Source organism: Pipra filicauda, unplaced genomic scaffold, assembly GCF_003945595.2.
Source record: "Pipra filicauda isolate LSUMZ 115617 unplaced genomic scaffold, ASM394559v2 scaffold420_size638996_pilon, whole genome shotgun sequence".
Taxonomy (NCBI): Eukaryota; Metazoa; Chordata; class Aves; order Passeriformes; family Pipridae; genus Pipra; species Pipra filicauda.
In genome coordinates this window covers 474,267-498,773 of record NW_024104555.1, presented here as the reverse complement: position 1 = coordinate 498,773, position 24,507 = coordinate 474,267, and the positions used below count along the sequence as shown (strand labels likewise).

At 37.1% G+C, this 24,507-nt stretch overlaps 1 protein-coding gene across 1 annotated transcript in view; it reads right to left on the bottom strand.

Annotated features, from left to right (window-relative positions):
* The window catches only part of LMBR1 (limb development membrane protein 1), a 72,763-nt gene that overhangs the window by 7,950 nt on the left and 40,306 nt on the right, over positions 1-24,507 (bottom strand). Inside the window, exons 6-16 of the mRNA XM_027715501.2 lie at positions 19,776-19,902; positions 19,495-19,563; positions 16,979-17,043; positions 15,811-15,883; positions 10,215-10,295; positions 9,134-9,210; positions 8,795-8,872; positions 7,813-7,886; positions 7,487-7,577; positions 5,944-6,010; positions 1,507-1,668 (exon numbers count right to left, since the gene is read on the bottom strand). Coding sequence (XP_027571302.1) covers positions 1,507-1,668; positions 5,944-6,010; positions 7,487-7,577; positions 7,813-7,886; positions 8,795-8,872; positions 9,134-9,210; positions 10,215-10,295; positions 15,811-15,883; positions 16,979-17,043; positions 19,495-19,563; positions 19,776-19,902 — 964 coding nt within the window. The remainder of the gene's footprint in view (positions 1-1,506; positions 1,669-5,943; positions 6,011-7,486; positions 7,578-7,812; positions 7,887-8,794; positions 8,873-9,133; positions 9,211-10,214; positions 10,296-15,810; positions 15,884-16,978; positions 17,044-19,494; positions 19,564-19,775; positions 19,903-24,507) is intronic.

The following is a 24,507-nucleotide window of genomic DNA, read 5'->3' as shown; positions in this document are numbered from 1 at the left end:
AAAGTGTTTATATGTCTAATAACATTTTTAGGCCTACATTATTATGATTTATCTCAGTTTCCAGCCATTTGTTCTTATTGCACAGTTCTCTACTATTAGTGCTAATTCAAGTCTCACATCCTGCCCCAGGCAAGTAATTAAATTACTCTTTTTTGGGGGAGGGAGGGGGAGGTGGGGAAAGATAGTAAATTTAAACATATTTTATTCACAAGAGGCATGATGTCAGTCCTTCCTTGCTTGCTACAGTTCCTCTCTGAAGTCTCCTATCAAACCTCTAAAATTAAGGATCAAAAATGGAAAGAGCTTCTAATTCATTTAGTGTAGACTATACTGAATGTTTTACTCAAGTGCCATGACATACAAAGTTAAATTTCTTGCATTGCTGGAATTCCAAAATTGACTGCACTACTAAAGAACCTAAAACTCCTCAATAGTGTCTTATTTGTAAGTCCCAATATTACATGAACTCTTTTTGGTCATAGGCCAATTTTGGCTCTCATTCTTGACACTGTTTGTTATGTACAGCAGTGAAAACAAATACAGTTTTTGTCAGGAATCTGGACATTTCAGGGTTTATAACTCCCTACTTGTGTCAAATTCAGTGACCACCTATCCTACTGCTCCTGCATTTTCAGGTCTGTTACACTGCCTTCAACATACATAGTTTTTTATTAAACACTTCATTTATAATTATTTTACAATAATTTTAACCTAATTTGCTACCAGCAGAGGTGCACTCTGAGAAGTGCTTGGAGTTTGTTTCAGCATCACAACTCTGAAAGCAGTAATCAGTGAAAATTAACATGAGTAACTTTTAGATGCTGCAAACTGAATCCACAGTTACAAAGAAACAATTAAGTTTCACCATTAATCCTCACAATATAAGCAAATACCACTCTAAGGATCTAAAAAGACAGGAGACTTGTTAATTAGTAAAGACAAGATGTAGCAACAACAATACATATGTACATTTTATCCTCTTAGTATCAAATGTGTTTCAAGTCTTTCTTCTATGATCAAGAAATATGAATGCACAATTTGATCAAATTTTTTGTTATATCAGGTACAGGTTTGACTCAGACATCTGCTAAGACTCTGTATATTCCATACAAAGATTTTCTGAACACGTGTTGGAAAAAAACATCACAACAAAGCAGCGAAGACCTCCACTATTTTAGGGAACTAATAAGTTGCTTTAAACAAAAAACAGCCAACCCATACACAAGCTGCAGTTCTGGTTTGTAATAATTGCTCATTACTGTGCTCTCCAAAGGCTGAAAATCCAACTGCAGATCAGCAAGTCTCACATATCATTAAAATCAACACTGTACTTTTGCTCTGGACTCTTCAGAAAAAAACGCAATGCTACGAATCCTCATTTTAACTTACGGAAACTTCCACCAAAAGAAAAGTTTCCAGAACTTTACCAGTAGCATGCACATCAAGGCAACAACAGTGGAGAAAGGAAATCCTCAAGCACAAACAGAATTCTCAGAGCTGTGTTACCTAATGCCTTCAGGAGCTCTTCTCGCACTGCAGAAGTGAACTTTCTGACCAGACACAATGTTGTCATGATAGCAAAGAGCAAGTTGTAAGATAGTACAATATAGAAGTTCCCCAGCCAGTTGAACCTTCCAAAGTCTCCAAGCAGATCAAATCTGGTGATTCCTGTTAAATTGCATGTAAGATTTAGATCAAAATATTTATAACATTTTTTTAAGAAACATAAAAATTTATTTCTATTACATTTACATTTGAATGCAGATTTCTTTCAGACAACACATTAGAAGACACACCGTTAAATGTACAAGACAGTGTTCTCAAGATCATGTTCTACTTTGTTGACCACTATAAAACTATACCAAAACCCTTACCAAAATGTTTCCTAAATTTCCTAGGAAAATGCTTGAATAATGTGAGTTGAAATTGTCTATTCTAGGTAAGAACTTGGCTTTTATAATTTCAATAAATAAATAAAACTAGGAAAAAAATCTATCTTTAGCACGAAAACTGCTTGAAACTTCAGTTTCTATGAAATCCTTATTTATTCCAGAAAGGATGAAATGCCTCATGGGCTTTCTTATAAAAAAATACAGGTAGGAAAGAGCCTTTCTATGAGAGCCACAACATCTTGTGGTAAACACTAAGCCTTTGTAAGTGTTTTTCCAGAGCCACTGTTTTTGAAACCAAAGTTTAAAGACATCTTTGCAACTGCAGTTTTTCTCCTGGATAAACCCACCACTACAGCCATGGAGTATGTGGCTGAAAGACGGTGCTGACAGGTCTCCTTCACAGTGCACCTCAAACCCTGACACTCGGGCTTTGTGCTGATCAAAGGTCTGTCAATCACTACAGTTAAATGAACACAATTTTTCCAACACGTGGAAATGTCTACAAGCTGTAGGGCCTATCCTAGAAAGCAGGAGAGGAAGAACCATAGGCTGTTCTTTTGTCAAGTCTTATCAAGTACCACACTGAATAAATGGCAGAACATTGAGATGATACCCACAAAACCATTGTCTATGATTGCTAAACCATTATATTCCCAAAAAACCTCTGGTGTAGATGATGTCACAGGAAAACTTGATCTTACAACAGGCAAAAGAAGATTTGCTTTATCCCAGAACTAACACAGCAGCACCAAACGAGGCAATGACAAAACAGCCCTGGCTCTGAAGCTCCTGGAAGTGAGTTTTCTGTTATTTCGTAAAGGTTTGGGATCTTTTAAGAACTGACTTCAACAGTGATAATAAACGAAGAGAGACAGAATTAAGGGTCCGTTACCCTCCTTTCAAGGGTAAGCTTGGCACTTAGGAATCTCATTGTGACTGGATACCAAAGACTTGCAGCTAATTATCACAACGTTAAAAGATACACCTACTTCTTGTACTCGGCATCAAAACACGGGAATCAAACTTCGTATCTAAGGAAAAGATCCCAAAATGAAGAAAATGAAAAGAAAAAGTTTCAAAGGATGAAGCAAAACAATCACTGAAGCTGATCAAAATAGCAACAGGGAGAAATATCAAAAAAGCTCAGAAGATCTTACCACAAAAAGAAGAAAATGGCTGCCTGAATTAACTGGTAAAGAGATGAAGGACAATAAACTGCTTTCCCACTTAAAGGCAAACAGTGTCCTTAACATTTCCAAAGGCAGCAGTGTTTCAGTCAGACTGTGAGGTTACAGGAAAATTGAGAAAGTCAGATTTGAATGTACAGTCTTCCAGAGTTTTAAAGGAAAAGAAACAAAACAGGCAGAACACCAGGGAGAGAGTTCTCTGAAAAAGGAATAACATTCCTTGATACAAAGAGGTCCAGAAGAACAGCAACCCACAGAGCAGTGTTACAAGGACAAACAGAAATGAACCCTGACACTTCTGTTAGAGCAGGTGGGAAAATACTGTCCATATATTACATTCAACTTCTTCTTACAAATAAAAAATGTCACTGCTCATGAGAAAAGATCTGACACAGTAACATTTCATAAACTTGTGGGAGAAAGAGATAAAAAGCTTTGGATGACTTTCTTACAGAAGAAGTACCTACTGAGCTCACAGAGAAAAAAAACCCCAAGACTAATTTGAAAAACTATTTAGTAATTGAATAGAAACCTTCATCTCTACTGCTCCAAATACATATACACAAAAGCTGGTGACAATTTACAAAATAAATTGTCACAAAATCTCTCTATTAGAGAATTCTTCAGGTTAAAAAAAATAGTATGTTTTTAGACTGTACATACAAAGAAGTTTAAAATCCGTTTACTCAAACATAACGCTCAAGAGTAGAATTCTAGGAGAACTTTTGTATATTAGAAATTTCCATTTTGTCTGCAATTGTTTGTTTCTGTGTTCCTGATTATTAAGTACCCTGTTCCCAATTTTTTTCTCGGTGGGTAGCAGTATGGTGCTGATGGGAAACATTTTTGAAGGGCTGCTAAAAGACTGAAAAGTTCTGGGAAAAATGAATTAACTTATTTAAGTAGAATAACTTATTTTAGTAAAAACTTTCCTGGAGTTCTGGAAGAATGACAGATGAGACACATCCATCACCTACATATCTAATAAGAATGCTATGAAACATAAAAAATTCTATTTCCATTTTTAAAACTTGAAGAAGGTCAGTGCATGTATCAGATAACTTCTGCTTTTTCACCTTTCCCATAAGGATAAAGTCCAGCCTTTTCAGTATAGTCTAGAAACTTGCTTTTTTAATAGAGAGAAAAGACTATGAATCTGCTTAACATATTTATTTCTTTTCATCTATTCAGAGCCACAGGGCAGTGGCATGTAGTGCAACACACATTGATATTTTTGCAAAGCACCACATGACTCACTGTACTCTAATACACTCTATTAATCCTGTTTGGACAGCTGTGACTGTGCATTTGTTAGCTGTGTGTTAATTGTTCCATCTTTTTTCTTCTTTTATTTATCTCTATGGCAAACTATTCAGGAATTTCATTTGTTAGTCTGTTTTTTAAGTGAGTTTTACCATTAATCTGTTTCCTATGAGACAACAATGGACCCAGCATGTACACTTACTGCCACAGAATCCGGTTATTATCAACTCTTAATCTCATGGATCACTAACAATTAATTTTATTTTCTTTTAAACAATTCTTGAATGCAGTAACTCACTGGACACAAACTAACATTTTAATTCTGTTCTGAAACACTGATTTTTCAACATAACATCTTGCTCTGTGTGCTAGAATCGTTTTACTTCTTAGATCTTTATCGTACCGTCTATATTTTAAAACTGCACTACTTTAAATACTTGAATTATTCTTTTGCACTTTTGTGAAGTTTTACTAGAGATTTTTTAAAAATGAGCTCTAGAATGCATATTTTAAGATTCAACGCTCCAAAATGCATCACAGAGGTTTTTTTGTCTGTTATCGAAATGACTACTAAATCTACTAAAACTCCTCATCCGTAGATACACCCAGTGTGACAATATACAGTGTAGTTTACTAGAAAACATTAACTACTCTTGATTCAACAGTATTCTGGTTGAAAAGAAAATCAGCTACAGAACTGCTGGGCACGCACTGCTGGTCTGTAGGCCTGAGCCAAAACTTCTAATCTTGTATTTAAGACTTGTACAGCCCGAGGTGAAGACTTTTGTTTAGTTCCACTTAATGTTCCCAATGAAATTCACATTAGCTGCAAGAATTCCGCACCACTTAAATATATAATAGCCTTGAAATCTAACTTCAAGAATTCAAGCTGAAGATTACCTTATTGAACAAGGTGAAGATACAAAACGTCTTTCAAACTGGTTAAAACAGTTTGACTACTTCAAATGCTACTGCCAGTTCTTAACAAAAGAATCAGAAGTTCTTCAGTTCTGCTACGCTGGACTCCGAATTTTTTAATTTGAAAAATGAACTAACAAAAAATACAAGCAGATTATTTTAGAGAAAATGAAAGTAGCCTGGTATCATTGCTGATAAAGAAAAAACTTAATAAATGAAGGGTCATTAACTGTTTTTAAAAAGACATTTTCACTCAATGTTATCTCAAATGTTTTACCTGGAATCCTTGAATGTGTTTTTTGACAGAAACTGAGCACTGTAATTTCACAGTGAACATGAAATTATTTTATACTTCCCTGGACAATCAGTTTTCATAACTATTCCTCTCCTCATCTCCTGCTCTAAGTTTCCAATCTGACCTACCTTTTTAAAAGAATATATTCTGTAGAAAATGCTTCGCATCTCTTCCTTAGAAAGTATGTTCTGCAGCTCATGTACGTAGAATGTACATTCAACAACTCACTCTGGTGTAGAAAAGAAGCCCATGCATACATGCTCTTTCCATTGAAAATGATGGCAAATTAAAATACAGCTATAGGTTGTTCTTTTGTGTTGTTGGGTTGTTTTTTTAAATTCAATTAAACATCCTTTATTATAGTGTGTTGTACTTCCATTTCACTTACCCAGTGTCCTTGACATCACTGGCAAAGCAGAGCTCAGCACCAAGATGGAGACACAGTTCCCGATGATCTGTTTGAAAATGATAAACAGTAGTTAAATGATAAATGAGATTGCTGAAGGGAACACAAAGAAAAACAGTGGTCAAGATGAAAAAGAAGAATTCTTAAAAGGTACATTCTACAAATTAAACCTAAAGCACTTTACTTTAATAATACAGTAATATATTGTTAGTCTCGCTGACTTCTGTCACACTTTCCCATATGGTGTTACACAAGATGAAGATGATCCATGAAAAAAATCAAATATGTCATCGTGTGCTTTTAATCAAAGTGTTAGATATGCTTAGATTCAAAATAATTCAAAACTACCACGTTGCAAAGCATCAACTGTTTACTTAATTCCTGAAAACGTTTTATAAAAGAATCATTCCATGGGCTTAGAAGAGACAACTGATACGTCATCAGCTTAAGCTTTGGATGTAACTGCTTGTAGGATTAGCATTATTTAAAAAATTACAACAAAGAGCTTCCTTTCAATTCAATGCCTGTTGTCTACTTTAAATAGTACAGAAAAATTCACAGCTGTTAGATTTTACTCTAGTTCTTGTGAAGCCCTTATAAAGAGTAATTGAAACTTTCTTTCACAAAGGATCATTTTCTTCAGTACTATTTCTATCAGTATCTAAAAGAAAAAAAAAAAACAAACCTGAAAACTTTTTGAAAGTAGGTAGACATTTGTGCATTCACTATTTATCTCTACACTATTTCTGGCATACTGTAAACAATTAAAAGGAAACAATAAGAGCATTTCAACTCTCTACAACTTATCTAGTATAACCATTCTGTGTGTTGACCTACTTTCTCCCTTCCAACAATTTATAGTAAAAATATCTTCATCCATTACTTAAAAAAAACAAAAAGCTCACAACAAAAAACAAACAATGAAACACACTGAAAAACTAACTAAATTCAACATCTGTTCCTTAGTTACTGATCACCTCCCCTTGTCAGCTGTGGGAATATTTTGCCAAAAACCTAAGCATTAGGTAACAGCATTTATTATTCAGAAGCTAGCGGTAAATTGTAGAAAGTCAAATTAGCTTCAGATTGCTAAATGTTGCTGAATAGCCCTCCTCAGTCTTAGTTTAATTATTCAAATTTGAATTACTTTGTCTGTATTACTTCTAGAAACCGACTTGTTCAGAACTCAAACAAGCTCCCTGAAGTACAGTTAGCACAATCAAAGTTACTCATTAGCAATACGTTTTCTTTGAAAAAAGTTCTTTCACTTGCTTTTCTATAGCCAGTTAACAAGCTCTGCCATCCCCGGCTTTTTACAAGTGAATGGATGCCATCCAAACTAAACAGAGCACATCCTCTTTCCCACTCATTCAGCATTTTGAAAATCTTCCAGTTTGTGTTTACGCAGCTTACAAATACTGATCACTGCAAATGAGCCATTCAGGGCAATTACTAAGAGAGTCAGTTTGTCTTGGGTGGCAAGAAAGAGAGGAGGGGGCCATCCCCGTCCCAGACTGCACCTCACCTTTGTCATAGTTGTGTCATCCTTCCTGGGAGTGAAATTTTCAAAAAAACGAAGACTGTAGAAGCCAACAACAGAGGATACCATGAGATAGCTGTGAGAATCAAGGAAAAAGGAACCTGCAAGGAATGCAAGCTTCACTCAAGTTCTCAGCAGTCTCCTAAAAGTCTTAAGAACTAAAGAAAAAAGAAACAAAAACACTTCAAGTGTTTGAGAAGGACTGACCTATCTCTTTCTTCTTTACAGGCAAGTGTCTTAGTAAATTACCAGTGTCCCAGAAAACTAGACAGAATACTTGTTAACAGACAGAATTCTTACAGAAAGGATACAAAATCAAAATGATTTCAAGTGCTGCTCCCACAAAGCCAAAGGTGGATAGGGAGGCATTTCCTATTCCAGGCCCCTACAAGAAGAAAAAACTTTGCATAATTTCACAGAATCACAGAATTTAATAAGATACATAACACTTCATAAAGTTAACATCTACCAGGACCAAAAAATTAACATCTTCCATGAATATAGCCTTTTCTGAATACAGTATTTTAGGGGTGTTCTGATGTCCTAACCTGCAAGTCCCACATCCCATGAAACGGCATCAGCAGCTTTCAAACTGCAGTGAAATGTATTGCCAAGACAGAAGGGATAATGATTCACTTTGGATGCACTCTGCACCCACCCACCAGGCTGTGTTTTATACATACTCCACTGCTTTGGAAACTAAAATAAGATGCCTCAAAGTTACACATTTCTAATTGTTCACAACGCCATTGGCAGAGTGGCCATCACACCGAACACCTTGTACAGCTCTGGCAGCTCATGCCCAGCTATGCCCTGGGGAAAGCACTACAAAGTTAATAAAACAGCCCTCGTGATTAAAGATACTATGACTCAATGAGCTGTTCTTTACTTTCTTCAAGTATTTTTATAGTAAAGAAGGAAAACATGACATGTTTTCTAAGAGGAACACAAACCAAGTCAAGCTTTTCATATTGTTTTTTAATATAGATTCTTAAATTGAACATTACTAGTCTGTATGAAAGTAGAAGACGTAAGTAAAGCACAAACTTTACAGCTTTGCTCTACTGAATCACTGTATCTACATAAAGCTTCTGCACTAGTTTTCATATGAACTCACTATAACATGACATGTAATAAATGTTTGTGTTTGCACAGGAACAAAATCTAGAAGCAAAGTCAAGGTCAAGGCTCATTAGTTTCCATGTTATTAAAGCAGAAGTTCTCACTGGCACTTCTGTAAGGACTCCAAAGTTTTACTAAACTTATAAAAATCATAAAAAAAGTTTACTTTACCCCTGATCCCTTTGGCATTGCAGTCTCATCTACCAACAGGTAAAGAATGTTGAGAGCAACCAAGAGAACTGAGATGGACTATAAAGTAGAAATAGTCTTGTTATTTAAAAGTATTCCACATGCTTAAAAGGTATACATTTATCCCCATCGGACTCCATAATGTCAAGTTCTTTTAAAATGGTCCAGAAATATCCAGAAATATCAAGATTGTTGCTTAAACACACATCACCCAAAAATTTTAAAATTATTCCCCCCTACAAACAAAGAATTCTTCATAATTTTTGTTGAGGAAAAAGAAAAAGATAAAAGGAGAAAAAAAAAAGGAGCGAGAGTTCTTACCGTCTCAATCAGTAGCAATATCATGACAGCTGGATAGACTAAATTCCTTTCCCAAGCAGAAGCTTTTTTCCTCCTTTCTGTCCAGAAGAGAAAAACCAGAAGCTTAATAGCATAGATCACCTTAGAATATAACAAGTAAGAATCATTCAGCTATCTATAAACTCTTGTTGTACCTACAGGTAACAACAGTAACTTTATCTGGAACAAACATCAACCAGTTCATAAAAACATCCACCCTGCAGAGCTCTACAAAGCAATGCCAAAAATACGAAGCCTCTCTAGAGAAAGGCTGGGGAGACAGAACTAACAGATTTTTCTCTCTTGCATGCTTTACCCCAGCTTTTTCTTCTCCTGGCACATAGCAGTTCTACAAAGTTGAAAATACACTGAATTTAAAAATATGCTGTTTACATGTATGTATTAGCATGACCTAAAGGGACAGAACAGAATTTCTGACATTTAAATGGTATTTTCCTCTTGTAAGGCAAGAAAGACAACTTCACTGGACATCACCAGCATGTGCAAAAAAAAACCCACAATTCGTTCTTACCACAGTCTTAGTTTGCACACAACAAATTGATAAATGCAAAAATCCCACAAACCTTTGAATAAGTAAGGAAATCTCTGCTGAGTTGCTGCCATCACCAGAAGCATCACTTTTCAGTTTTAAAAGACACAAACCTGCTAAGAATTACTTTACTGCTCTTTAACACAACTTGGCTTTTATAGAAAGAAGTCAAAAAGGAAAAGTATTGTCTTAGATTAACACAAATAATCATAAGCATATTATTAATTATGAGAAGACCACAGTATTGAGTTCCATGCAAGGAAGTCAAGTGTTTCAATTTCTCTAAAATTATGTTAAAAATAAGATCCAAATCAGACTCGCTACTTAAATTTGTTTGTTGGAGGGGCGCAAGGATTCTGTGTCATGTATTTATAGAAACTATGACAATTTGTAGGGGACAAATTTGGTTAAGAACAAACTGCAATCAATCAAGCCACTGATACAAGCTAAACACAGCACCTTAAGGTCATTTATTGAACTATAATTCACAGGAAACACTGGAAAGTTCATTACCTAGATTTGTTTTCTTGCTTTTCACTTTTTCAAGCTCCCGTTCCAGCTCTACTGTCTGGTATTCCACTGTGGAAGATACACCTTTTAAAAAAGAACACAGTATTTTGGATGAGACTAAGTAGTGTAAGACACACGGTGACAATTCAGATTTAGGAAGCATCACATTAACACCTGTGATTTGAAACTGCAGGTGTTTCTTTGAGACTCCTCAACTGCTTTTCAAAAAACAGTCAAGAGCCTCTAACTCTGTCTAACCAGCAGAGTTCAGCACATCAGAGGTTTCAGTGTGATCTGTGATCCACGCCTGTCCTGCTGAGAACAGCTATGGTTAAGCTTTTGCACAGGTCCAACGACCACAGCGTGACAGGCAGGATGTGTCAAATGCCTCACTCTTGCATCCCTATATGATTCTTGCCTTCAAGGGCATTATTACTCAGCAACACAAAGGCAAAGTGGAGCTTTGCCTCCAAAGTGTCTAGAGCTCCAGTTTCAGCTTCTGCCCCACCTTCCCTTTCCTCAGCAAGCTCAGTTTGCATACTGTTGACCTGCTTGGTAACATATCTTCTGCTCATACCAGTTTGCCTGATCTGTCAGTCTCTCCGTGCAACAGAGCTCCCCTCTGACAGCCACAATCAGATATTGCCCACAACCCCACAAGGCCATACTCTTCCACTTTCCTTTTCACAGTTTACAGCATACGTGTGTCACTGTTGTGCAACTCCTCATACTCTCTCCTCTGCAGCAGCTGAAAACTAACAACCATAATATTAACTCTTTTCTTCCTGCTAATTTTTCCCCTAAAAGTTGCTCAGCGACTTTTTTTCCTATCCCTACACAGCCTCTAGGAAACCCAGCCCATTTTCTCTCTCCATTATTTTTCTCTTCAACCTTCCATGCTCTTCCAACCACTTCTCTTTCCCAGTGATTTCCCTCCTTGATGCCAGTTCCTCCACAAACACTGCACAGTGTTCACGTACTGACACAGCTCTGCAATGATGACTAGAAATCTGCTGTTTCAGTTCCCATCTCATTATTCCTCCTTTAGCTTTCACTCTCTGCAATCACAAACTGAAAATGTTCCTCCTGGGATAAGTTAGAAACACTCTCCACTCACCCTTGCCCCACTTTCATCCCTTTTATTTCTCAATAATTTCACCTGAAAATAAGAGTTCATATTTTCCCTGTCTACTCTAGACCAATCTCACTCTGCAAAAACACTCTGTGGCAGTGACAGTTCAAGGTCTTAACAAATCCAAAGTCCTCTCCTGTTATCATTTGTCTCAATTTACATTCACACCCTTCACCTGTTGGCCATTCCGTACCCACGGCCTCACCTTTGGCTGTGGGCTACCCTGTAGTAGCACCATGCTCCAGATACTTTTTTTAATATGAGATTAATATTCTTCTCCAGGCTTTTATCTCATATCTTGATCATTTGGCTACAAAAAGTAAACAGCACTTAGGCTGCTGGCACACTAGCACTACTTTGTAGTCCAGTCTCATTATTTCCTTATTTTCTGTTGTCTGCTCATCCATCCAGCGATCTCAGTACAAGAAAAGAAGGTTACTCTTTTTACTGCAGAGTATTAATACTGATTTGTTCAACGCAGTCAAATCATCAATGAGACATCCAACTGTTTCAAATATTAATTTTTACACATTTAATCAAATGTTCTTCACACACATTTTTGCATATAACACATATGCACATAACACATAGCACTCTGTGCTATGCCTAAACATTTATCTTGGATTATAGTGACATAATGTGTGGGGAGTAATATTTACAGGGCATCAAATACATAAATATCTCTAATCCCAGGACTAACCAGTAAGACCTCCAAACACTGTTCTGTAACAACTTTTACTCACTTGAAGTGCTTGAAATATGAATGTCAGTTTAATTTCTCCATGTTTTTCAATGAGTAATCATAATGTGGGTTTTCAGAAAAAGTCATGTCTTTTAAAAAAAGCCCCTGAAGCTACTTATCACTATAAAAATAAGCTTTTGTGCTGATGCATTCTCTCTGAAAAAAACATCTAGAACATCTTTTTTATGGAATGACTAATTACTATGAGGTGGGGAAAAGGACAGATATAGAGCTCAGTGGGAAAAGAACTTTAATGGAAACAGCTGAAAAAGAAGGAAAACTCAAGTCGGTATCTGACACTTTCTTCTTCTCCATAACTGATTTAGGGGTCTCTGAGGAAAAGCTCAGTTGAATATATATGTTGTTTTCACCCCTCAATATAAAAATCCAGAGCTCAAAACCCTGATTTCATAGGAGTCTTTTCAACAAAGTCAGTATGAGCACATTAGGTCCCCAAGAGACAGGTCAGTAGAAATCCTGAATCATATCTAGAGTGCTGCTGTAGTTCCTCCTTAAAAGCAGTTGCAAACAATAGGTTGCTATACAAAAGGATATTTTACAAGAGGGGAAGGCAAAGTTTCAGACCAGTCAAAAGAGTATTTGAAAAGGATGCAGCTAAATTCTTAAAAGCTCTCTAACATTAGCTTTATTTCAAACACGCACAAAGTTCAATGTCAGCGCTGTCTAGCCAATAAATCAAATTGGGAGACGAGACTTGTTTGGACTAGCAATGAAAAGTTAGAAGGGATTCTCCAAGAAAGCCACAAAGCAGCTCATTTAAGGTCAATTTAACGGTATTATTCTGTTTTTCTTCCAGCCCCGACATAAGATTTCAGTACCTCAAAGGAAATTGTAAGAGTATCTATTTGCATTCCCCCAAGGTGATTGGCAGTTCAACACCAATTAGTTCAAAATTACACTGTTACTAGTGTGCAATAAAAACAACACCTTTCATCTTTCTTACATAGGTAAGGATACCTTCAGAGCCAATAACTTTGATCAAGTAAGTATTTTTGATCCTACCCCACCCGTCTCTTTGGATTCAGGAAAACTAATAGCTGAAGGCAACTTTTTTCTTTTAATATAAAAAAGTCCCAGCTTTATTCTTCGACTGTAGGAGTGATGTGGGTACTGAAATATAATACACTGGAAACAAACATTTTCCCAAAGCCCAGTATCTCTTCAATAGATAAAAATACTAGGGTAGATAACACAATCAAACTTTCCCCTCCCTCCTCCTCCAATTTTCAGTTAGACACTGCAGACACCTGAGGAGGAAGAAAATTAGTTCCCACAAAGAAGATCTACAGTTTCACAGTTAGATTTATTTTCAAATATTAAGAGCTTTACAGTCATCAAGTATCGCTTAAGCCCCTGCTCTGGTCCTCCTCAGTTTTAATAAAAATTGAACTCTTTGGTTATATATATATAAGTCAAGTATATATTTCAGAACACTTCACTGCAAACCTGCCCAGCAGGGTTACTTTAGCACATATATTTCCACCACCAATACTGTGGAAGAGTTGCAATAGCCGTGGCAGGGGAAATGTGTAGCCAGATTATATCTGCTGTGATACAGCAACAAAGAGACTTACACAGTTTCTGTGTTAAGACACAGATTATGGCCTCTAACATCACAGCACTAGATTTACTGATGTAATTAGCACCACCTTCATTTGTACACATTTTTTAAAAATGCAATAAACATGGTAAGCACGAGCCTTCACAGTTCTGGCAATAATGATGTCTATTTTTCTGACATAATTTGTATGCATTAGAAAGACTTCTAGAAGAGAAGATGAAGCTTTCCATGCTTGCCATATTAAGTGAGAACCATGCTTAAATTTACTTAACTACTCACAAAAATCCTGCAGAGTATCTTCTTGCACATATATTGGCCCCAACCTACGTGCTATATCCAAGTTTAGATTTTCATTTACTTTTCAGCTTAAGTCCATTAATTTTCTCTGTACACCAAACGATGGTTTTTCAAGCATTCCTTCAGGTGGGGGTGCCAATGCCATTTCCTCAGCATGGGAAACAGAGGAATTCAGCTCCCTCTCCTGTCACAGGACATTTAAGCCCCCACATCTTTCACCATTGAGCAGTAGGCTGGTGAGTGCTCCCTGGACCATGGGTGGGTTGTCGTTCCACTTTTCACTGAATACCAACCCATGCGCTGAAAGAGAATCCAGTCTTTCACTTGCAGCTGGGGAGCCACTTGCACACGTTCTAAATCCAGACCCATTTAGCAGACACCTTCACACAGACTAGGTCCACCCCACGAGTGATATTAAACTGCAATATGAACAACTGTTGCACAGACTTCTGCACAGAAAAACAGCAGAAAAGCATCACCTAAATAATCACATTCCCTACCTGAACAGCAGAACCTGCCCTGTGCTACTTCCAATTGATACTTGAATAACCATCGGGTCATTTTTTTGTCGTACACAAGCACAATCACCATGACAACATAAAATACTTCATAACAAATATCTTACAGTTCCCAGATAACATCAAACACACAGAATAATCATAATTACCCTATCACAGCTTCAAAGACATTCACTGCATGCACCTCTTTGTGTGCCTGTATGTGACTGCACATATAAACATGTGTAATAGTATAGAAACCTGGGCTTCCAAAAAAGCAAAGGTGATTGTTACTTTTAAACTGAAACAATGGCTGATTTTAGCACAAAGAAATCATTAAATCTCCAGACATTTTAAACACTGGAATAAAGATGACCACCATGATGTCTGCTATCAAAGGTACTTTCCCTCACCAAGCAACTTTGAAAGGAGACTTATTTAGACCTCAAAGAAGGAAGGATTGAGATATATGACAGAAGACTGAAAAGTAGGAGAGAAAAAGCAGGAAATTAAGAAAATTAAGACTAAAATAAGTCATAAGACAGCACAACAACGAGTTTGTCATGACATAAATATTTGGTTTTCCAACCTGAAAAAATTGTGGATGGATGGCTTATCTGTGCAGTTAAAAGCAAGTCAGAAGATCTGTACATGATTTCCAGGTTTATAGAACCAATACATTTTCCATAATTGGTACCTGCCATGTTGCAATACTCTTTCTCTTGGAAGCCAAAGCTTCATACTGTTTTTTAAATACTTCCAAACAGAAACACCTTATTAAGAAATGCAAGACTGTAATATTAAATACAAGAAGTCTATATTTTTATAATTGTGTATTTTAATTATTTATTAATATAATTATTCGAATTATTAAATTTATCAAATAGCTCCTAGAGTATAAAAGACTGCTCTGATTTCTAATGAATTATTGCCTTAGATTCTGAATAACAATGAACTGAAACACAAAAAACCCTCCAAATTGAAAACAAAATGCACACTGTAGGAAGTAGAATCTTTTGCTTATAGAAGTTACTGGTTCTTCAGACAAGGCTAAAATTGAGACATTTACCAAGCCAAGATATTTTGCAGTAACAGTTGTGGGTCTGGTCACTGCTCAGTTGCTTACTCAGAACATTCACACATTAGAGCTGATGAACATGTTAAAAACAAACCCAAAGGGAACCACACACATAAGGGCCAATCTTGAACAACCCAGTGAGCAATGAAACACACACATATAACGCTTTCTACACGCTAAGATGTCAAAATTTTGGATTTTAAGAGAAAACAGTGAGACCAATGCTCCTGAGCAGAACCACTCTACCCTACATACTGCATACCATACATACCATTAAGCTTCCTCTGAATTGCTTCTTCCTCCAAAGTGATGATATACATCTGCTCATCTAGGTCTTCCAGGATCTGTATTTGGAAACACAAACATGAACTGAGCGTCAGAGGCACTTTTTTTCCTGACTGCACTAATATAATCAGGTTCACTTTGCTCCAGTAACCTATATTTTAAATATAGAGTCTACATTTACAATACTGACACAAATGAGAACTTCACAGAAACACTATTCCATTCTGCTACAGATCTGTTTCTTTACTGCAAGTAAACTTCCTGTTCAGTTTTTATTTACGTTTTCAGTTTCAGTCTAAAGAGATGGAACAGTATATCTGACCTACCTTCAAATCATATCAACCCTCACACTCGATTTAAACAAAAATAACTGCAGACTTCGAAAAAGGATATTAAAAAGTTAACTTTTCACAGAAGCCAGTATTTCAAGCAAATATAAATTGCTATTGGAAGCTAAAACCAAATAAATTAAGTCTGTCTACCTTACTATCAGGTGCTTTGAGATTAAAATTTATGGATAGCAAAACAGTACATATTATCTTTGTATTTCCAGGATTGAACTGACCAATGAAAAGGAATGCAAGACCTAAGTACACCTAAATTTTAGTAACTATGAACAAGGAAATGCAATAGCCAATCACTAGAGCACTTGTACATGGTACAAACTTCTCACATCCCTCACAGCACTCAGTATGTGAACAGAAGAGAATATCTGTGCATAAAAAGTTCTTTGCTAAGCCAACTACCCACATTTCACCCATCTAAGTGTACCCCCAGGTACCCTTCCTGTTATACAGCCTTTGTTTGCTCTCGGATCCTTTGCTCCTGAACTCAGAACAAGCCCACACTTTTCAGGTGTTTGTAAAACACAGTAGGGAATACTGGCAATGAATAATACTAGTAGCATTGATAAAAATTGAAAAATCAGAGGAAGTTTGTATTATTATAAGAAAAACTTTCTGCGGAAAAAAAAAAAAAACAGGCTCTTGTGCTATATAAAAAATTTCAAATGAGTACACAAGTCATGGCTATAGAAACTCTGATCACCTGAAGTCAGAATTCCATAGAAGTGCAAGCATGCTAAAAGAAAGTACCCAAATGCCATTCTACCTTCGCACAGGTTGCACAGGAGGACAGAATTGTGTGGCACTTACTGTCGGCTTCACCAGCAACTGACCCATTACTGTAAACATCCGTGAGAGTCCCACTGGCGTGCACACTGTGGGGGAAGAGAGAGTATGCAAAACAGTCACTTGTAAGAAAAAGACCAATTTTTTACTGGACACTCACTGTGCTATTCCACACATAACCATTTTTTGGTTTTGAAGAGAACTGCAAGAGCTTCAAGGTCCAAAGGTGAAGTTTCAAGCACATTGCAATCATATGATTTTTGAACAAGACGAGCATCTCTCCCCTTCAAGAGCTTAACTGTGATTTTTTTCTTTTGGCAACAAGGAACATATTATCAGATATCTTAAAACTTTCTCAACTAATTATTTATTCAAAGCATGTGGCACCAGAGGATATGTCTACACTAGTAAATTCAGCAGTGCCAGGATACATTCCAGGGCTTTAAGAATGGATTGCCCACACCAGTATTTTGCTAGAACTATCCCTGGCATGATTTGCCCTGAGCCAATTAGCACATTCTCAAACAATTCTCAGTGCAGTTCTGGAGTTCATGCAGCCCAGGAACCCTTATCATGAGGCAATACATACACAGACACCTTCTGCCAACTGCAATATCCTGAATGGAATGACACTGGCTGGCCACTGCACTGGAGAACATCTCAGGCCCGTTACAACTATTAGCACAGGTATAGCTGCAAGGTCAAGAGATCCCAAAGCCACTTTGCTCTGAAAGTCATCCTGCAACTTCAGTTGGTAACAGGCTCAGCTGCCAGATTTTAAGCTACTTGCTAAGAAATAACAATGGGTCCTTTCCAATCCTAGCCTGTGATGGTTTCCAGGAACGTTGCATATATGCTTCTTGGGAGAAAGGTTCAATGTGCTAACAGAAAATCATTATTAGAAAGTAACAGTTTAGGGAGAACAGCTTTCAAATACTGAAACCTGTAAGAGATGAAGGAATTTGTAACAGCACAGAGGAGGTTATATATTTATAGTTTCCATTATAATAAAAGTGTTACCAAAAAAAAAAAAAGGAGAAGCACACAAGATTTTATAGTGAGGATTACATTTATTTTTATTAACTAGTGCTTCACTGTAACTTCTATGTATCACAGGAAAAATACAAGATATTCAAAAATCTAACTTAAGCCAGTCTTCCTTTACTGCAGAGGAAGCCTGCAGGAAAAGAAGAAAAGAGAAAGAAAGTGATGCTCCAAATCACCGCTGCAATAGGCTTTACTCAAACACTGCTGCAGCAACTAAACCAGCTGAAGATCTACAGGAGCTCCACTCCAGCAGCTGACTCACTGCTGTTATGCTGCCCTTTCAGCTACACAGATCTAACAGCTTTTGGAGGGCCTTAAATAACCTCAGTGATTTGCTTGTACAAGACACACGTAACTCTTCCAAACACTGGCATTTAATCACAACGATTTTGGTGAACTGGTTTACAACAGCCCCAGAACACAGGCTGTGTTTTCAGCTCTGCTGAAACAAAACTACAGGGCAGATGCAGAAGTTTTGTAAACCAACGTCCCATTATTAGTACCTCTTGTGAATCACACTCTGGAACAGGCTGCACCAGACACCAAGAACCACAGTGTTTTACCTCTCCCAGCTTCCTCCAAAGTGGATTTGGGAATCTGCACACACAGAGAACCTAGGGAGATTCACCAAGGTCTCTTTCATAGACAGATCTGCTTAGTATTAGGGACATTTCAGATTATCATTCCCCACCCTTTCTCCACAGTGGCAGCCCTGGGTTAGCTCTGAACGTATCAAGCTTGGAGAAGGGATGACACCATGACAGTCTAGAAAGGGATATGTTCTGTCCCTCTCAGCAGTTTTCTAGAAAGCATTCAGGGATGGGGTTGAGATTATAACTGGGATTTGGAGCCTTCCATAATGTTTCTTATTCCCCTAAATACGGAAGACTCAACTCTGGCTAAGATCAGTTGATATAAAGTTGAGGGTTTTATTGCATTTGTTTTAAATGCAATTGCATAACTGACCTGCAGACTGGCCAGATACCAGCTCTGTGATTATGAAACCTGACTGCACCATCTTCCAACTCCTGTCTACACAGCAACATTTTCAATTACAAAAGGAAGAAAGGTAGTTTACTGAATATAGGACAAAGTGTTCCAAAATAATTTTCTCACCATATTGCCAACCTCCTGCAGACATTTCATTTAAAAGTTGTGCTTTTCTTTGCAGAATGGAGTTCCTATTTTTCACCTACCTACTTTAACAAGTTATAAGTTAAAATTGTTTTGGGTGAGGTCTGAAGTTGCTCAAAACCCAAAAATGTAAGGTACCATTTGTTTAAACTTCAGAGCCCAAACCTAACAGATTTAGATCTGAATTTAAACTTACTAGGAAAAGGAAAAAAAAAAAAAAATCAAACAACTTTCACAATCAAAAAATTTCCTTTAATCGTGAAAAAAAACCTACTACTAAAGAAAAATCCCCCAACCCACAAAAAAAAACCCCAACATTAAATTGGTTCATCTTTTGAAATAATCAGGAAAATACTTACACAGAAGTAACAAGCATCCCATCAGTGATATACAGGAATATAAATATGGGAGGTAGAATTCCCAGAGGTCTGTAAAGAAAACATTGAGCACAGCCTTAGCTTATTATACAGGCTACTTATGTCACAGAATTTAACAGAAAAATGGCACTGACTGAATGAACAGAGATTCTTTACAACCTGTGCAATACTCACATAGCATTTACTAAAAATATACTTAACTGGAAACATCCATTTCTATAATTAAAATTAAATTAGTGTTACAATTCTTCTGCATTTCATACCATATAAAGACTCCATACTGGCAGCATCATTGTCTATGAGTGCTGAAGCCACCCATACGATTCCAAGGATAAGCAGTGCAAGAAGGATGAGCATTACAAGGGTTTCCAAAATGCGTGCTCTGATGCCCTGTGGGCAGAAGAGGGGAGAGGAAGGAAAGAACACAGTCAAGAAGTTTGAATCAGATATTTTTAAATATAAGAAAATTACAAATAAATAGCAGATCCTTCTTCCTAAATACATACTCACATTTTATCATGTAGACAAAAGCATAACATGTAATGCACATTTAAAAGGCAGTGCATAAAAAAAGGAAGTACTTATGGTTTTATAGTGTCCAGATTGCATTTTCCCCCTTAAACCCATAGAAAAACGTTTTAAATTGCATATGCCTTACAGTTCTCATTAATCTCATTATTCCATAAAGTACTCTTTATACCATATGATTTCGCTCGAGCATTTTTAAAAGATGGATTACTTTCCTAATACTTTCAGCAAAGAAAGTGGATTAGCAAATTTTTATCTATGATTCCAATCAAGGGAATGGAAAGCCAATTATGGCAAATAGCCAAATGGCCCGGCAAGCATTAAACCCTGCGCAGGTACAATGCACCAATTTCCTTAAAATACATTCTGCAGCTGCGGCTGCACCAGTCAGTCTTCAGAGCCCTCCAGCGCACAGCCGGAGTACTGCTGGCTCCTGGCTCCTGCTGCAGCCACTGTTCCCATCATTCCCATCATCCCTGCGTGCCTCGTGAAACACAACACAAATCACTCCTCTACAAGGTGACAGACCACAGCATTTGCTCCAGTCTAAACATGTAACAACGCTCTAATAGTTGCTCTAAGAGTTGAGTCTTAGATTTGCAAATATAACTATACCAACACATAAAATCATACCTCCTTTTTGCTGGTGTTTTTATCACTAATTTAACTAATTTTGAGCAATAGAGCAATTTGGACACTTTCTTCAGGCATCCTGGCCTATGAAGGGACCATTAGATTGATGTTCAAATAACAATTTTACTTTTATTTTTCTTTGTTTGCCAGCACACTGCTCCACAAGCAAACCCAACTCTTGTTTCTCACACAGATTCACACCAACTTGGGGATATTTCACTGCAAAGACTATGTGGTAGTTAAAAGCAGAAAATTCGTTTTACTTCATTATTTGTCTATTTTTGTCACCTCTTCCCTCACTGCTTAACTAACAGGGTAATCTTTACGTGGCATTTACCCTGAAAATTACGCTCCCTACATAATCACAACAATCAACCATGAACAAGGACCTCGGGCATCCTGACCCTGAGCACTGATGACTTGTAGCACACCACTTCCTCTCCTCCACCAGGCCTCTGCAGAACAGCTAAGGTGGCACAAAGGAAAATAGATAAAAAGAGACCTTCACAAAATTCCCCTTAAGAATAAAGTGGACAGATGAAGTCCAAATCCATAAACAATCTCAAACAAGTAAATTTCAAATTAAAGTAGCATAGGATAGGATACAGTTTTACTCCTAAAATGTATTTTGTATGTAAGAAAAGGAGCTTTGAGGTTGTTAAAAGTTGTAAAAATGTTATTTTTGTAGTGTTCAAAAACCAGCTTTCAGTCTTCCATGAATTATTTTGAAGGTAAGCATCAAAGGCAAATACATGTGTAAAGTTTTGAACTTGAGTAATAAATTACCAGGAAACAAACAGATTACAGAGTAAGTACTGAGCACTGATAGAGAGCCTTTACAGCAGAAGGCAAAGGACTAAAGAAAACCAAAACTTTCAAGGATACATGCACAGAGATCTACTTCAGGCTTTCCAAGACAATAAATATAAATCTACTGTCTGGGTTCCTGAAGGCCTCAGCCACAGAAACTGGATTCCTTTCTTCCCTTCTATGAGACACATGCACAAATCTCAGCCTCTCTGACTTCAATTGTCACAGCAGCAGATTCTTCTGGATAAACCTGGAAAATATTTCATTTTATATAGTGACCTGAGCACCAAATCCTCCTCCCTTGGATTGTCCAAATAGACAAAGAAGAAATACACTACTAGGGAGACAGTCAATGTAAATAACACTTTTTCATACTGCGGGTGTTCTCTAAAGACAGGTAAGATTAGGACGATACAAGTAACACTCACTCTCAAAAAAAGGAATGACCACAGCAAGTACCCAGAGCTAACCATTGCTTTTGGTCACAAGTACCATTGGCACAAACCCTAGAAAAAGCCAGTTAGCTGCCCAATGAGCCTTCCCCATTTTTTTTGTTTCCATGCTAGTTTGATCAGTCTTAGATTCCTGGAAAATTGAATCAATCTCCTTTTGCTCTCAGTAGTTACATCTATGTCCACATGTGTGATACACCAACAATACTGCAGTCTCATGTGGATTGAAAAGCAGGACTGACAGCTCACTCCAAAGCAGGACATTGTTTATATTACAGCACATACACACCAAGAATCACACACTGATGATCATTTTAAAATAGTAAAATAATAATATTTTTAGGAACTTCAGTGAAATTAGATAGAAATATTCTGTCACAGACAGCAATGAATACCTGGTAACGGTCAAGGATTTAAAAAAAAAAAAATTAAGACACTTAAGGCATATAGGTAAATACTTAACCTCAATTAGGCACCCATAAGACTGTGCCCTATGAAAACATTAATGTTCCAAGCACATTAGTTCATACTTACACACACTAGTGTATCTGCCAAACAGCTGCAATTTGTAAGGAACGAAAAGTTACAGAAGTTTCCCCCCGAGCATACACTCACATGGAGAAAACCTCTGGAGAATCACAGGAGGGCTGAGGATGGCAAGGACCTCGGGAGGTCACCTGGTCCACATGAAACAGGGCCTCCTAGCACTGGATGCCCAGGACAGCGTCCACGTGTTAAATTTTGAGTACCTCCAAGCTTGAAGACTCAAAAACCTCCCTGGACAACCTGTGCCAGTGCTCAGGCACCCTCACATTACAAACTAGTGAGAAATGAGCCTTAGACACCCTTACTACTTCTTATTTCTGCTGAGGGTAGTTTTGTTTATTCCAGTGAAAAATCCATAGCTTGAACATTGTCATTAGTAACATCACTAATTTAAAAGCTGGGCAAAAATCTATACTCCTGACTTTGAGAAAGATACAGGTAAATACAAGCAGTGTTGCATTTTATTTCAATAAATCAAAACTATCCAAATAAACCTTGAAATTCAATGGTTTTTATTTTTATTTTTTTCCTGAGCAAAAACCTCTTCCCTGACATTTTGGTTTCGGCTTAACATTTCTTCTTTGAGTCACTTCACTTCTCTCACACAGTCCCACTATATTACCCAGATTTCTTAGACAAACCAAACATCCTGGCACATCAAAAAGAAATTCACAAAACACACAAAATGTAATTGAGCTTGAATTTTAAAATTAAATTGGTAATTGAAATACGTTAAGGTTTTCATACTTTCACTGCTATACACTAAGAATATTGCTGTGACTTCAGCTTATATTTGTGTGGGAAAGAAATAAGGGAAGCAGAAAGACCTAGAAAAAATTTATTCCTTTCAAAAAAACCTCGTCTAGAATAAAGCCTGGGATTAGAAAGATTATTTGCCACTCAAAGATTAGAAAATCTGAATCTGTAATCAGGAGACATTGTCCTCAAAGGAAATAGATGAAGCAATGTAAACCATGGTTAGTTCTTCAGACACTCCCTGAAGATATCCAAAAAATACCAAGAGTGACACAAACAAATTTTTAACTACAGACAAGGGGCGCAAAAAGCCTCCTCACTTTTGTACATGTAGGTGTTGCTCCTACTCCCCAGGGATATGCAGAGAAGAGGGAATAAGCACTAAGAAGGAGAAAGAGATGAACTGGAAGTGGAACATAAGAACAAAAGGGAACAGGACAGCACTAATGCGAGTTAAAAAGAAAGGTGGAAGTGTTGAAAAGAGTGCGATTTTTGGTCTTCAAATCATACATAAACTTCTCTGTACACCAAAAATGAGAGGGATGTTGCTCCTGGGAGGGACTTAGTTAGGGCCATTGTTTGGGAAGCATTAACACTCTCCACAATTTGAAGGGAGATGGTACTTCTCCTTCTGGAGAGTGATTTCAGTTTTAGTATCTCCACTTCAAAGTCTTTTTCCATGAAATTATCTAGAACAAAACATCAACTGTCATTGCACTACAAGCATAGTTCCACTCACAATTTCCTCAAGTGAGTTTCAGATTATCCATAAAGCAAAAGCCACTTCTGAAAGTCAATTCCCTGTTGTCCCTGAGCAGAAGCCTAGCATCATACAGGCCAACCTGACACATAAAATGAGTCTCTTGTGGAAGATGGAAAAACAAAAAATATGGTGAACAAAAACTTTTGGAAGCAAATTACTATAATCCAATAGAAATTGTAATTAAACTGCTTAGCAAGGAAATTGGGGAAAAGGACTGACAGATTATACTCTCAACGCTCCTCCCCACTCCTCTTTCTTTTAAACTTCAAAGTTTCACGGCACATTTTCAAAATCCTCCTAGTTCTTTAACGTGAGCACTTAACAAAGTGAAGTATTTTATTAAAGGAAAGATGTTTAACACATCAATCCCAGTTGACTGGAACTTGCCAAAAGCCCAGTAACATCTGTCATCTTCTCTATACACTAATGGGGGGAAAGTGGGGAAAAAAAAAAAAAAGAGCATTTGAAGCTCTCAAGGCCTGACTACAAATAAAAGCTTTCCTACAA